The sequence below is a fragment of the Amaranthus tricolor genome, chromosome 1 (assembly GCF_026212465.1).
Source record: "Amaranthus tricolor cultivar Red isolate AtriRed21 chromosome 1, ASM2621246v1, whole genome shotgun sequence".
Classification (NCBI taxonomy): Eukaryota; Viridiplantae; Streptophyta; class Magnoliopsida; order Caryophyllales; family Amaranthaceae; genus Amaranthus; species Amaranthus tricolor.
The window spans coordinates 15,625,802-15,641,863 of NC_080047.1; the positions used below are offsets into that span (position 1 = coordinate 15,625,802).

The following is a 16,062-nucleotide window of genomic DNA, read 5'->3' on the forward strand; positions in this document are numbered from 1 at the left end:
CCTATAGGTACCTAATTACTTGCCGTTACACTTACTTTTTCTTTCTCTCTATACTTTTTTTGTTGATTCACCCTTAATTTCTAAAACATAATCAAAAAATATTGAGGACTTTTTTTCTAAATCTAAATAAAATATTTCAATTTCTGACACTCTTTTTCCATTCCATATTTCCCGCAAAAACCGGTAGTTGATGTAAAACTGAAACAACGACATGCATACATTAACACTCGCAATTTTATTTTATTTTATAAAATTTTTGGGTTCCAAATTTCAATTAGTTGCTGGATTCTTCATACTTTTTCCTCTTTTGATCTCATCTTCCCCTTTTCCCCTCTGTCTCTGCAACCCTCCTTCAACCTCCCACATTTTGCAGCTCAATCAGGTACCTTCGTCTTTTCGTTCATTTTATCTATACAAATTCATGGCCTAAAATTGATTTTCATTTTTTTTATTTTTTCTAAAATCTTTGCAGGATTTTTTTTTAATAATTTGGAGGGACAGAGAGAAGACGGGGGAACTGCTGCTATCCAAGTTTTGAAGGGCATGTTTTTAAATTTTAATGCAATTTTCATTTAATTTCTTTTTTTTTTTTGGTTACTTAGTTTTGATCCTATCATTTTTGTTTTGGGTAATATTGTGTAGGAGAAATTATCCATAGATGAGATGAAAAGAAGGAAACGGGAGCTGGATTTCAACAATTTGGCCATTCATCGAAATGAAAATACTCAATTGGATCCTTTATTTTGCGTTTATTTTGTTTTTTACGTCTAGTTTCTTAGAAGACAAACATTATACTTTTGGTTCCGGAGTTGAATCTTCTTCGTTGGACATCAAAAGACAATGGGTAAATGTTGTTTTTGGATTTGCTTAATTTTCTTAAGGATGTGTGAAGTAACAAAAGGGCAGTGGTATTTGGGACTGATCATATATATATTAGAATTGTCTTCCTCCAAGGGAACCTACTATCAGCATAGTGCAATATGTCACCCCATCATTGTATCACAACTGCATTGTAAAGGTTTAAGGGGATATAGACCAAGACAATCGCACGTCCTGTCTTGAGCATGTAAAACTTGGGTATTTCTGTGAAGGTAGTATGATGAAGGATCTCTACTAATCTTCGGACGTTTGTGCTGGAAATCTCTTGACACAGGCTTGGAACCTCGAGTCCTATATCCATGATTTATTAGAGCTGTTGTTTGGTCAGTTTCCCTCTTGTTAGAGACCCTTAGACGTTGTCAGATGCACTGGAATTGAGATAGTGAGATACTGTTTCTGTGCTAAAATAGGCACCAATGCAATGAAAGCAGTGCGTGATTATGCTACATTTTACTGCTGCATCTAAAAAACTAAATAAAACCTGCTTGTTTTGCAACGTTTGACCTTCAGTTGTGGATCTCTATGACGTGTAAATCTTGTGTATGATTGCCTGTGAGGGGATGATGGTCTTAAAAGTATTGTCACTCAACAACCCTTCATCAAATAGAACATTTATCTCATAAACATGAGTTTTTCTCAATTGTATATTGTAGACATTGGCTTTTCTGATTGAATATTATGCTGATAACCATTATGTTGTTTGTCAAAACGAATTGATTTTCTTTTGCGTACAGGCAGAGTACATGCAACGGATTTGTCCCAAAGAATTGGCAGAAATGAAAAAAGAATTCGGAGAAGACTTGTATTTGTCATTGAAGATTTTCAAAACTGATATTGGATTGAGTGAAGTATGGTTACAAAGAGGAACTGATGAACCCTCGACTATCCTGCAATCTATGCCACAAGAGCTTATTTTGGGATGCTTCAGAAAGAATTACCATCTATTTCCTAGTGTCCCTAGAAGGTACCTGGCTGACAAGTCTCCTAAAGGTAGTTCAGTAAAGTGCTTCTCATTGCTTAATCCTTATCACTAGGAAATGTGGTAACACTGTTTGATGCAGCGTCTTCCAGCTTTGCTTCCAGTCCGTCAACAGATATATTTGATGACCCGATTATACTACCACCTGATTTGCTTTATAAACCACCTACTCTACCTGCCCCTACGGAGGATTCCACAACTTCAGGGAACGAACAACATAACAAAGACTTGAACAATATTATAACTATTGCTTCATCAGTAGCAGGAGCAGTTGTTATCTTTGCATTACTGTTGTTTTGTTGTCTGATGAGCGGTCATAATCGCTATGCGGATACACAGAAAGATGACAAACCCCTACTCACATTGAGCTCTAGTGAATTCTTTGCTGGTATATTTAGTTTTTCCATCCTTCCGTTGATGCGTTTGATTGATTAGATTTAAGTACATATATCGGTGTTAATGTGTAAAATTATCTGTGACTGTCAGGCTCCTCAACAAGTTCTGACGTAAAGGGTGGTGGTGGAAATGAAGGTCTCAATGACTCGGTTTTGAAACATGAGGGACATGGTACTTCACTTGGTGTTATATCAGAACATGGCCCTGGTGTAGCTGGAAACGGTGGGGGGTTTTCTGAGAAATTGACGCCTGAAAAACCAGATACTCTCCCACCAGCTGCATCACCGCCTCCAACACCTAAGCCTCCACCACCTCCAAAACCCGTCCGACCACCACCACCTTTGCCAAAGAAAGGAGGTGGCCTAGGCCTACATAATCGACGAAAGTCAGCTTCTGGTGAAGGTAGTGATCTTTCTGGAGACCCGGATGGCCAAAGAACAAAGTTAAAGCCATTCTTCTGGGATAAAGTTGTTGGTAAACCTGACCATTCGATGGTGTGGGATGAAATTCGAGCAGGATCATTCCAGTAAGATTTTTGAAATGTCTATGATCTGTTTTAATTTTCTTGAAATAATTTAATGTTTATTCTTAATATGCTAGGTAATACAAATTTGCATCCATTGTGTTCTAATTTAAAAATTTCTTATTTTGTTGAAAATTCGACATTCTCGGCTTGTTTTTGATATGATTTAAATCTGCCCAATACTCAGGTTCAATGAAGAGATGATAGAATCTCTGTTTGGATATAATCCGGATGACAAAAGGGGTGGTAATCGTGGGAGCAAGTTAAAAGATGGTTCTCAACCACAATTTATAGAGATAATTGATGCTAAGAAGTCTCAAAACTTGGCTATTCTTCTAAAGGCACTTAATCTAACCACTGAAGAAGTTCGTGATGCACTTTTAGAAGGTATATATATCGATATCTCTTCCTAACTGCCTAGTCTATTTGTGTGTATAAACAATGAATAAATATATGCGAACAAATGCAGAAACCAATTACAAATATACCCAGGTGAAATGAATCAAACTGGGATTCAGAGAACGAGAAAAGTACCCCTTTATCATAATTGTTGAAAGGAAATTAACGTTCAACTAGCTATCTCGCACAGCTTATATATTCCATCCAAATGATTAATATGCTGCTGCTTCCTTATTTTGTGTGAGCTGATTGATCTTTGTTTTGCTCATTCTCCAAATTTTTGTATTGAATTAGGTAATGAACTTCCAGCAGAGTTATTGCAGACATTGCTGAGAATGGCTCCTACACAAGAAGAAGTGCTAAAGCTTCAATTATTCAATGGTGATATTTCTGAACTTGGACCGTCAGAGAAATTCCTGAAAGCATTGGTAAATATCCCATTTGCTTTTAAAAGAATGGAGTCACTAATGTTCATGATGACATTCAAGGAAGAGGTCACTGGAATCAAGGAGTCTTTCATTACTTTGGAGGTAAGAAAGTCAAAAGCTGTGATGTTTGTCGCTTTAATGGATTAATATTTGTGTGGGGAAAACTTCTTGAATGATAATTAATGCTTAAAATCTAAAATAGATGTGGTTTGATCCGACCATAAGCAAATGTATAGGTGGTGGTCTAATTTTATGGAGACATTGTGCAATGGTGCCTTGATGTGGGGTAAGATGCTGGATAACGAGGAAAGGGAGACGGGAAGGAGGAGGTTGCTAGAGTTGAGTATGACGAAGGAGTTTAAGAATAGGATGGTACCATCAACTATGGAAAAAAAACACAAATTCTTAAATGAAACTGTCTCATAGTAAGACCATCTTTATTGGGCTAACTCATGTACATTTAGTGTGTTAAAGTGATCACTTATAATTTAAAAGTGATCAATTAGAGAAATGGGCTAATCATATGGGTCCGTCTCATGGTGACATGGTGAGACGTTCTCGTATAAGACGAGCTGGTGGAAAAAAGGGAGTAAAGTTAGAGAGAAATGTGAAAAAGCGAGGTTGGGGGGGGGGATAGAATTAGAACAGACACATATGCCCAATAGATCAAATTTTATAACTAAGACTATTAGGGGAAGGGTGATGATAGCTAGGATTATTCGGAGCCTCACAAGTTGATAAATGGTTATTAACTAAAATGTCGATGTTGAACACGTTATCTGATGTGTGTGATTGTTAAATTCTGTTATATCTTACAGATAGCCTGTGATGAACTCAAGAAAAGCAGATTATTCCTTAAGATTTTGGAAGCAGTTCTCAAAACTGGCAACCGTATGAATGATGGCACCTATCGTGGAGGTGCGCAGGCATTCAAACTCGATACCCTTTTGAAACTTGCAGATGTGAAGGGAAAAGATGGAAAGACCACATTATTGCATTTTGTTGTCCAGGAGATTATTCGTACAGAAGGCATGAAAACTTTGCGTGCTGCACAAGAAAATTGTAGCATATCTAGCATGAAAAGTGACGATTTTGTGGAAGATCCAACATATGATTCAACCGAACACTATCAGTGTCTTGGCCTTCAAGTGGTGTCAGGCATAAGTAGTGAACTTGGAAATGTCAAAAAGGCAGCACTTGTTGATGGCGACGGTCTGAAATCCTCTGTGTCGAGGCTTGGCCAATCTTTAACGAAAATTAAAAAGTTCTTAGAGAATGAGATGGAAAATCCCGAAGGAGATTCTGGGTTCTATGAAGCTCTTGTAAGTTTTGTAGAACATTCAGAAGGTGAGGCAACCTGGTTGGTCGAAGAAGAACAAAGGATATCAGGTTTGGTGAGAAAAACCGCAGACTATTTCCATGGAAATGCCGGAAGGGAAGAAGGGTTGCGTTTGTTCATTGTTGTGCGCGAATTTCTTGTTTTGCTGGATAAAATTTGTGCAGAAACAAAACAATCGTACGCAAAGAGAGAAAAAAGCACTGGGAAGGAATCGTCCCTTAAAAGGGCTTCGTTAGATCAGAATTCATCGATACAGGACATGCGCCAAAAATTATTTCCTGCGATTGCAGACAGACGTGTGGTCGACTCCAGTTCCGATTCAGATGACTGAAAATAATCTCCCTGGTAGGCATATTAGCTTATCCTCCACTTCTGATTAATCCTCAGTCATTATAATATTTATTTCTTCAATACATTATAGTCATATAGTGTCGGAAAATTGTCTGCATAAAAAATTATTAATTTTCTATGTACAAATATAATCTAGTATCATCAAAGAAGATGACGATAGAAGACAGAAGATTGCAAATGAAATTGGAAGACATGAGTCAGAAGAATGAAAAAAAAGGAGGGGGAGATAGTATATGTTTATTAATCTGAATGAATGGCATGTAATGTACACCCACTTCTACTTATAGAAAAAAAATGGTTGCTTACTAATTATACACATATAAGCTTAATAGTCCGTTTTTCCCTTTGGGAAAGCACCATTTGGCTTGAATATGTGAGAGCTTTTTGAGTTAAATGGTGCTTTTCTCATATGGACGGAGGGAGTATGTGACATGAGCATTAGTCTTCTTACATTACAACCTGGTGCCATGTCAACAATTTTTCTAACAAATTTCTGATTTACTGTATTAATTAACTATCTAACTACTACTAATACAAGCTTTACAACTTCTAAACTAACTCAGCTTCTCTAATAAGGGTGTTTAATGGGCCAGATCCTCATTTTGAGTCTTCATTCGGGCCTGTTTTTAAAAAGGTTTTATAAGGGTCGGGTTGAAAATGGGTCAGGCTGAAAACGGGCTCAATTACAAGTCAAATGAAGCAGACTATAAAAGGGCTTAATAAGGGTCGGAAACGGATCTTTGTAAATTGCATAATTGATAGATGATTTAATTATTATAAATGAAAATGACAATGGAAATTATTAACGTTTCTACAATTTAATTATTATATATTGAGTAAAGGAGATTATAATATTTTTTTAATAAATAAAAATGGGATGGATCTAACAGGACCCTATTAAATTAAAATGGCTCTTATACCAACTCAACCCATATTTGTGTAAGCCCTCCTCAACCCGATTCGTATCCGGGCCATTGAATACCCTCTAAAATCTTAACATCAATCATGGCTGACTTCTATCTTACTCCTGCTGCCCATCCTTGTGGTTCAAGATTTTTTTGTTGTGTACAACTTCTATAACTATTACGGTAATAAAAAGCTAAGAAATCTATTTAGTGAAGAGCAAGAGTAAAAAAGCAATACAAAAATAGAGTATAAATAATAATGCAACAAAAAGATTAAAGCTTTAATGAATAATTCAGACCCCTATATAAAGAGCTCCCCTTTGTACTCTTATTCATCTAATAATAATAATTCAGTTTGCTTCTGTTGTGTTTCTAATGCTTCATGTTCTTACATTTCATCAAAACTAAATTTGGTTATTCTATCACTTTTAGCTTGAATGGGTTCTAAAAATCGGATGTCTTCTTGTTTCCAATCAACCTATTTTTGCAAATATCATGTACTCATGTGGAGCTTCACATAACTAAGTAGTGCATAATTTATAGTGCAAAAACAAGATCATATCCTATCCTATTGTTTGTATTTTAAAATTTTTCAAATTTACCGAACCGATATTATCCGTATCATAATTGTGATAAAAACGCATTTCAAACGACATTTTATGGTTTAGGTCGAAATTTACCGCTGTTACCGCATTACCGTTACTGTATTTTTGCACCAATGTTGCGCATGATCAAATAAGTCCTAGTACAAGCCATTTTAATATAAAATCAAAAAACTACTCCCTCCTATTCTATTTAAATGTAAAACATAGCGATGGGCTCATATAAGATCTTGTTTGTTTCGTCTTATTTTAAATTTTAATAATATCAATTTTTTATAATTTTTACTCAAATACAATCGGAGACATTTAAGATTAGAAATGTACATTAACAAATATGTCACAATTAAATGGAACGTTTAAAGTGAACAGGAGGGTATATAATCTTTACCCATTTAAATAAGAGACATACTAACACTAATATAATTATTAAAAGTAGCATCATGCACTCCAAAAGATAAAGTTAAACAGTACCCTAGTGTGAACAAGAGAACCATTTTCAACAAAGTTAAACAAAAAACAAAGATTCGTACAGTTTCCTACATACACATACCATTATTTAACTACATAACCAGCAGAATCAGATCTTATTGTAAACAAATTGAAAACAAAATGGCGTCATTGGGTGGCTTCTTTGTGTGTCTGTTGGTTATCGGTTTGGATATTGCGGCTGGAATGTGTGGTATTGAAGCAGAGATTGCTCAAAATAAGGTACTCTACTTATTCCTTCTCCTAAAAACTAGTTTGGATCTTATTAGAGAATATTTCACGTTTTAATGATGAGTAGATACCGTTTTAAGAAACTAATTTAACTAAAAGAGGAGTGTTTGGCAAATGACTAATAGCTAATTCTGACCGGTTGATTTTAAAGCCGTTGCTGAGAACAGCTTGTTCAAAAACAGCTTGTTCATAATAATAAACTGTCTCAATAGTTAGTTTACCAAATATAGCTTTGACTGGTTTGACCACTCAATCCTTTATTCAAAATAAGTTAAAATTACCTATAAGCTATTTTTTCAAAATAATGTCTAAGTTTATATTTAAGTTTCAGCATATGTTGTATATTCTAACAGATGTTTAATAACAGGTTAAACATTTAAGGATGTGGATATTTGAGTGTAGAAACCCAAGTCATGAAGCGTACTTGTTAGGGTTGGGTGCGGCAGGATTATTGTTATTGGCTCACATTATAGTCAATGTAGTGGCTGCTTCTATGTGTCTTTGCTCCCAACAACCACATCACAAGGCGTCCTCCAACACCCAATTAACCACCGCTTGCCTTCTCTTCTCCTGGTGATTTCAATTCTCACTACTTGTTTATTCTTTCTTGCTTGCCGCTTCAACTAGATGTAGCCATTTAGTGAAAATGTCGAAAAATCAACTCATGTAAAAGCTTAAGTTGATAGTTAATACACTAAAATATGTTATATACTCTAACACGACTTCTTATTCAAGAGGCCTTTGAGCTAAAAGTATGAATATAGTACATGTCATTCTCAAACCTGACACTAATATTCTATTTTTAAATGGGGTGGTTGAGATTCAAATCAGCGACGTCTTATCACGTTGGCTTCTGATGCCATGTCAAGGAATCAACTCAATTAAAAACTTAAGCTGATAGTTGAAACCCTAAAATGTTATATACTCTAACAGAGTATACTCATTTTTTTTATTCTATGGGATAACCCTTAGTTTTTGACTCCTCTACATGGTAGATAAATTATTAAACGTAACACTTTATCTACCAATTACAAAAATTAAAAGTTAGAATCACCATATAAATTGAAAAAACTTTTATCCTTATTAAGCTAGTAGAACTTTGATCTTATTTGTTAAATAAATATTGGTCGATTTGTTGGTTGGCTTCTCACATATTTATTTAACTTATGGTTTATTGCTAAAACAGCTACAAAACATGTTCCATATATGTCATTATAACTTTACTAAAAGATAAACTTATAAGTCAAAAAGAAAGCTATTTTTGGCGCTTAATTCATAAACTTGTTGGCTCACTTTGTCAGGGTGAGTCTTGGGTTTCGAGACGCGGGCCTAAGAGTATAAAATAATTATGAGCACTAACTATTATTTAAATGTGAAATAGTTAGAGTATTAAGATTAGATAATATGCATTAAAGTTGGACTTATTTTAATTTTTTGAAATGGGCCTCGAAGCGTAGGCCCTTTTGCCCCTTATAGGGCCGGCCTTATTTTGCCTCAAATGAACAACTAACAATTAATAATTAATGTTATCATATTTTTTGTTTACAACAAACTTATACAACTGGGTTAATGATACTATTTAAAGAACACTACAAAAAAACGTCTCCACCGACTGATCAAAACAGTCTGAAATCAGATGGTATAGCTATATACAGACTGATTTCCAACTGTTATGGTCAGTCGGCATAGAGTTGGCAGGTCAATCGTAATTTTAGTTTGGGATTCCGACTAATGTTTAGTTGGTAGCTATTTGTTCGAATGTTTACCTACTAAGTTTCAGTCGGCAAATTTCGACTAAGGTTGAGTAGGATAATCGTCAAAAAGTTTGGATATCCAAAATTCTGGTTGAGTTTTCAAAAATTGGCTTTTTAAATATTATTTAATTTTTTGACTAATTTCCAGGTAACTTTCAGTAGGAAATCAGTCAAAGTGTCAAACGCCACATTTGACCTAATTTTCTCTCAAAAAGGGGCTAAAATCTTCTGACTGAATTCCTACTAGTATTCAGTCGGAAAGTTAAACGCTACATTTGACCATATTTGACCACATTTAACCTGATTTAATATTTTATTAATTATATTCATATCAATATGATATATTAATCAAATTAATAATCTATCATTAAACAATTAATATAAACCGAAATTGATATTATAAACTATTTAGCATAAAACAAACTTAATTGTTATACAAATTAAACACAAATATATAATTGTTTTACAATATAAAACAACGAATTAAATTGTTTCAGTACAATTCAAATATTACAAAAAATAGATAAAATGATCTAGGACGGTAGAGGTTGAGGACAGGGGTAGTGCTGGAACAGAGAGCGGACAAACTGGAGCAATTGAGTCACCTCTTTCCTTGTTCGGCGTTGCTCCTCCACAAGGGCCTCATGTCCTTCTTGGGAAATGAAATTGTTATGGTGATCATATATTAGACGCATAACTTGTTGGAGATGATCAAGCCTCTCATCCACCATTGTTGAGGAGGAGGAGGAGCGCTCTGGTGTTCTGATTGACTGATTGCCACAACACATGTTCAGCATAATAATATCGTGTTGCATCTCCAACTCCACAAACGGTCTTAGAGTTCTTCTTTTTGGGGCGCCTGTGATTCAATGTTTTAAACAACTTTAAGATAAAGGTTGTTCAAATCATCCACAAGCGCATCTATGGGTAGATCAGCAACGAGGCATTTATATTCATCCAATAAAGCATAATTATACAACATTTGAAAAAAGCATCTGTAAAACATTCGGCAGACTTTCCTCTGTAATTTAACAAAACCAAAAACTTAAGAAACATCTGAAATATAAATCAATACTAAATTTGATATCTAAGTCTACAACAACTGAAAACCCAACATTTCCTCAATATTATTTATAACAGCTAATCTAGTCTAAATTTCTAAGATAACCAAAACAACCAACCAACATTACTTCAATATACAACATCAACTAATCTAAATAAGATTTCTAATATAATTATACAACTGCTAACCAACCACCAATATTAATTAAAACTTATCTAATTTAAATAAGAAGAAAAAATTAAACTTACATTTATAGCTTCGACTTTCTCGTTGACCCATTGGAAACCTTCTTTGGTTTGCACTTGATGAGTATGAGTAAATAACTCATACGAAGATTGCATCTTTTGACACTCTTGCTCCTAAAAATTAAATTTATAAATTGTTACAATCTTCATTTATATATAATAAAATGTAATAAAGTAAATAAATAAAATTAAATAAATTAAAAGTTATACCAGAATGCGTAACGTCCTACTCGCCGAAACCGAACCACCGGTATGGGTGACATCAACCTCACGCTCTTCATATGAGCTACTCATAGATGCGCTTGTGGATCATTTGAACAACCTTTATCTTAAGGCTGTTCAAAACATTGAATCACAAATGCCCAAAAAGAAGAGTCCCTCTAAGGCTCTTTTTGGGTTGGTGAAGCGGCACAATATTATTATGCTGACCTTGTGTTGTCGCAATCACAACACCAAAGCGATCCTCCTCCTACTCAACAAATGGTGAATGAGAGGATCGATCATCTCCAATAAATTATGCGTCAAAAAGATGATCACCTCAACAGTGTCATTCCCCAAGAAGTACATGAGACCCTTGTGGAAGAGCAACGCTGAACGAGGGAAGAGGTGACTGAAATGCTTTTCTCTGTGCGCTCTCTGTTCCAGCAGTACACGATCCTCAACCTCCACCCTCTTAGATCATTTTATCTATTTATTGTTGGATCATTTTATTTATATGCATTTAATTTATCTTTTCCTTGTAGCTACGTCTTATTATCTTTCTCGAGCCGGGGGACTCCTTTGGTTGCGCTCTCCTTTATGGGTATGAGTTGCCGCCGTCCTTCTCTTCCCAGACCTTGTCCATAGTTTTTCTATGAGCAGGATACACTGGATAGGATGATGATGATGTTATATTTGAGTTGTAATGAAACAATTTAGTTCATTTTTTTATATTATATAACGATTTAACATTTGTGTTGAATTTGTATCAACAATGAAGTTTGTTTTATGTTAAATAGTTTATAATATCAAAATTTCGACTTATAGTAATCGTTTATTGTTTTGTTTATATATCAGTTAAATTATTTATTTGACTAATAGATTATATTGTATGATATAATTAATAAAATTTTAAATCAAATTAAATGTGGACAAATATGGTCAAATGTGGACAAATATGGTCAAATGTGACGTTTGACTTTCATACTGAATAGTAGTAGAAATTCAGTAGGAAGATTTTAGTGCTTTTTTGGGAGAAAATCATCAGCTCAAATTATGTGCTTGACTTTCCAACTGATTTCCTAATAAAAGGTAGTCGGAAATTAGTTGGACAAGTAAATAATATTTAAATAGCTGATTTTTGGAAATTCGGCCAAAATTTGGATATTCAAACTTTTTGAGTATTTTCCTAGTAAACGTTACTCGGAATTTGTCAACTAAATTTAGTAGGTAAACAGTCGAAACATCGACCAATTTCCTACCAAACATAATCGTTCGAATTCCGACCAAATACCTACTAACTAAACGTTAGTCGGAATTCTAACCAAAAAGCTTTACCTTCCAACTCTATACTGACTGACCACAACAGCTGGAAATCAGTCAGTATATAGTTATACCGACTAATTTTTGATTGTTTATTAATTGGTGTGGACGCGTTTTTTTTAATGTGATCGTCCTTCTCCAAAGTACATCATAAGGCATGTTCGATAATGAGTTCAACTCATCGTCAAATATAGAATTTTTGACACTTACATTAACAGTCAAACAGGGCTATATGATCTATATATTGTACTATATGGGAATGTAAAATGATGAAAGCTGATACTTGTACTTCTGTGATATCAGTGTCGTTTATGATCATTTTTGGGCCGTAGGGGTGAAACATAAAAAAAATGGTTCTAGTAAAGTTTCGGTTTTTTTATTCTACAACTTTGCATCATTTAGTTTTGTTTTTTTTCTATTACATTGGTGACAAATAAATGTACAAATTTAAAATCATATAATAATAAGTATTTATGTACAAAATAAATTTTAATAATAAAAAATTAATTTAATTTGAACCTTAATATGAGTTAGACTCTAAACGCTTGCACCTTAAAACTGCATTCAACAAGGACACATGTGATATCATGAAATGGATGAGGTAGTGGAGTGTGGACTAATTGTAGTTGAAATATACAGGCTTATATTAGTGGTAGGAATATCGATGCTGGGAATCGGAATACTCGCAAATCAGAAAGCAAAGGCGTCATGTGGCGTTACTCACCATCACATGCTATCGATCGGTGGCATATTATGTTTTGTACATGCTTTATTTTCTATTGCTTTTTATGTTTCAGCCACTTCCCATACAAATTAGACTTACAAATACTCTGTCTTTCCACTTGTCCAAGTTTTTAATTTCCTCTTTTGTAGAATGATAATAATGTTTTGAATTGCTTTCCTCAATTTAGTTGTACTTATCTTGGGTAAGTAGAGTTTAACATGGTATTGGTTTTACCTAAAAATCTAGAATTATATGCATTGTACAAATGAATAGACGATATGAGATATGTGTTGACATTTTTCGCTATTTCTTTTTTAATTAAGCGATATTTATTAGCCTATAATAAAAGATTTTTATGAATAATTGTTAGCATATAATATAAGATCTTTCTAAATAAAAGATCTTGCTATATAATTAATTAATTTTGATTGATTTACTCAATATTATAAAATTATTTAAGTTAAAAATTTATTTTCATTTATGTATTATTTATAAATTATAAGAAATATATTATAGTAATGAATTAAGACAAGAAAACATTATTTAAACAATCTTTTCATTGTTAATCTAATAGTTACATGTGTTGGACATTTAGAGTATATACCACCTAAGTTATACTTCTTCTGTTTTCAAATGTTCTTCTAATTTACTTTTTTTGCAAATTCCAATGCAAATTTAAAATCAAATAATTTTAATTGTGAGTTTTTAAAAATTCTAAAAAGTTGATATTTAGAAAGTATATATAAAAACGAATTAAACAAGATCCCACATGAATATGTTTTTTATAGATCAATGAGAAATCGTAGTCAAAATTTGACACAAAAATTCGCAAATTTTATTTGAGAAAAACATATGAAAACGGAGGGAGTATATACAATAGACTCCATATAGCATTCGGACAAATATGCGATAATACTCAAGTTCAAAAGTACGTTAAAAACGAAAATCGCAAACTCAAGACAGAGAGAAAGACGAGTCGTCGCTTATGTTCTGGTATGTCTCAAAATAAGACAGAATTTAAGAGCGCTGAGTCGTCGCCAAAAAGTCGGAGAGTCGTCGCCTGGCTTTTGTTTTCTGTTTGCGATTTGGGAAGGTTAATTCTATTTTAGGTGGTTTTAATGATACCCATTGATTAATAACAACCACCTAATGATTCGATACTGATTAACTATCAGTTTTCTAATGACTTTTATATAGAAAGCATGGAAGGATAATTGATACGCTTAAGTGTTTTCTGATTTTCTCTAAGAAATTTGTTCTTATTCTTGCTTCTCTTTTAATATGAAGTGTTAGAAAGGAGTAATTCTTGTCGCATTTTTAAGTTCTTAATTCATCTACGATACTTAGTTGTTTCTTTGTATTCTCTTTGTGCTAAGAGAGAGTTGTGTAGTTTTAGTGGTGGACGTATATGAGGGCCTACGGGATTACGTGTTTTTAGACATTTTTTTTAAAAAAATAAAATTTAAAATAGACTTTTCTATTAATAAGTAAAAAGGTAAAATTAATACTGAAATCTTTAGATGATAAATACTCCTTCATATTAGTAATTTTGTCTTATTTATTTATTTTGTCTTATTTATTTATTAGGTCAGTAGATTTATTTTGTTCCACTTCCTTTAATGGTATGCCGTATTTAAAATTTTTTGACAAGTCTTGTGTGTGACCATTTACCGTGAGACGAGCCCATACAAGCAGCCCATTAGTAAAAAAGCATTAAAAACAATGAAATTTAAATTAACACTTACACAAGTAGCCCAAATTTAAATAGTTTGGTACGTCTCAATTGAGGTTGCCTCACGGTGAGACGACATCAATATAGACAATCCACTATTTATTTACAGCATACACATTATTTTTAGAGTATATGTAACTTTTTCTCTAGTTATGTTATTTTGAATAAAGAGGAATGAATTTAATAAATAAGTTCAAATTGTTATTAATTAAGTTAATGCATATGATTAAACACTATTTTATTACGAGAAATTCTTTCAAGGATAAGATTGCAATTTTGATAAATTTATTGTGAATGAATTTAATAAATAAGTTCAAATTGTTATTAATTAAGTTAATGCATATGATTAAACACTATTTTCTTACGAGAAATTCTTTCAAGGATAAGATTGCAATTTTGATAAATTTATTGTGCTTCTACTTGTCATTTTGCAAAAATAAAAAACTTAGTTGTTAATTTTACAAACGAAACTCTGTCGAAATTTTGTCTATTAGTTGGTGCACCCTGGGACTCCGAACCCTAGATCTGCCACTGTGTAGTTTGTATCGCTTTGTGAGTAGGAATGGGCATGGGTCTTGGACCCTTAGGGTTCTAGACCGGGCATGACCATAATTTAAGGGTCTGGATCCACCTATTTTTTAACCATATGGATCTAGGTTGAATCTAGGTCTATGACCTTAGGGTCTGGGTCCGGGTCTGGGTCCACACATTTGAGACCCAGATCCGACCCATGGACCCATTTATATCTATTTTAAAAATTTATATAATAGCTATGATGTGTATTGAATTGTTTGATTAGAAATTTTGTTATATTTTTGAGCATTACGTGATTTTGAACTTTATCTATTATTTGAAATGTAGTAGTTGTATCTATACTTTAAAAATTAAAAGACTTGATAAATATTTCGTTATAAGAACATAAATGTTGGAAAACTTCATATATTTATTTGCACAATTTGTATAATGTATTAGAAGATCCTTGTTAGTCGAAAGTGTTTGCATAATTGTATAAGAATGATCGAAAAACTGTATAATATATTTTTAAAAATTAAAAAAAAAAAAATATTTTGGACCTCATCCAAACTTTATACCCGCTAGACCCTAAGGGTTTGGGTCCTGGTCCAAAATTTCCAAACCCTATGCATTTGGGTTCAGGTCCAATAAAAAAGTTAAGAGTCTGGATCTAGGTCTAACTAGACCCGTCTCATATCCTACTCATGTCTATCCCTATTTGTGAGTTTCATAATCGTTTTCAGGTATTCTTTTAAATGAAATATCACAAAAGAAAAGTGACAACATATCTATTACTATATTAAGTTTTCTAGTGAGGTTTACCTTTGCAATCAAATCTTCAAGAAATTTCACTTCGTGATCTTTAATGTTCCATAGCCAAGTTCAAGGGGAATGGAATACAATCATAGTTTATTTGTAATTGCAGTTATAATTTGTATTTGTATTTAGCATTATATTTACAGTTACATGTGTATGTCATTCAACAAATTAGG

General features: G+C 33.3%; 2 protein-coding genes across 3 annotated transcripts; both read left to right on the plus strand.

Annotated features, from left to right (window-relative positions):
- Nucleotides 1-250: 250 nt before the first annotated feature.
- Nucleotides 251-5,608, plus strand: LOC130805695 (formin-like protein 5). The gene is made up of 9 exons (XM_057670479.1): nt 251-382; nt 473-541; nt 643-844; nt 1,614-1,869; nt 1,941-2,246; nt 2,345-2,780; nt 2,965-3,164; nt 3,471-3,706; nt 4,423-5,608. Exons 3-9 carry the CDS (start codon nt 716-718, stop codon nt 5,272-5,274), a joined length of 2,415 nt encoding a protein of 804 aa, XP_057526462.1. The 5' UTR covers nt 251-382; nt 473-541; nt 643-715; the 3' UTR covers nt 5,275-5,608.
- Nucleotides 5,609-7,232: 1,624 nt separating this feature from the next.
- On the plus strand, nt 7,233-13,155 carry LOC130805699 (protein VASCULATURE COMPLEXITY AND CONNECTIVITY-like). 2 transcript variants are annotated; one of them, XM_057670483.1, is made up of 3 exons: nt 7,233-7,509; nt 7,886-8,091; nt 12,741-13,155. In XM_057670483.1, exons 1-3 carry the CDS (start codon nt 7,411-7,413, stop codon nt 12,916-12,918), a joined length of 483 nt encoding a protein of 160 aa, XP_057526466.1. In that variant the 5' UTR covers nt 7,233-7,410; the 3' UTR covers nt 12,919-13,155. The 2 variants fall into 2 exon arrangements, with proteins under 2 accessions (XP_057526466.1, XP_057526470.1); XM_057670487.1 differs by lacking the exon at nt 12,741-13,155 and adding an exon at nt 11,324-11,548.
- The last annotated feature ends 2,907 nt before the right edge of the window (nt 13,156-16,062 follow it).

Coding starts and splice junctions, on each gene's coding strand:
- LOC130805695 (XM_057670479.1), top strand. CDS start 716: ATGAAAATACTCAATTGGATCCTTTATTTTGCGTTTATTTTGTTTTTT. Junction 2,781..2,964: donor ATTCGAGCAGGATCATTCCA/GTAAGATTTTTG, acceptor CCCAATACTCAG/GTTCAATGAAGAGATGATAG. Junction 3,165..3,470: donor TCGTGATGCACTTTTAGAAG/GTATATATATCG, acceptor GTATTGAATTAG/GTAATGAACTTCCAGCAGAG.
- LOC130805699 (XM_057670483.1), top strand. CDS start 7,411: ATGGCGTCATTGGGTGGCTTCTTTGTGTGTCTGTTGGTTATCGGTTTG. Junction 7,510..7,885: donor CAGAGATTGCTCAAAATAAG/GTACTCTACTTA, acceptor GTTTAATAACAG/GTTAAACATTTAAGGATGTG. Junction 8,092..12,740: donor GCTTGCCTTCTCTTCTCCTG/GTGATTTCAATT, acceptor TGAAATATACAG/GCTTATATTAGTGGTAGGAA.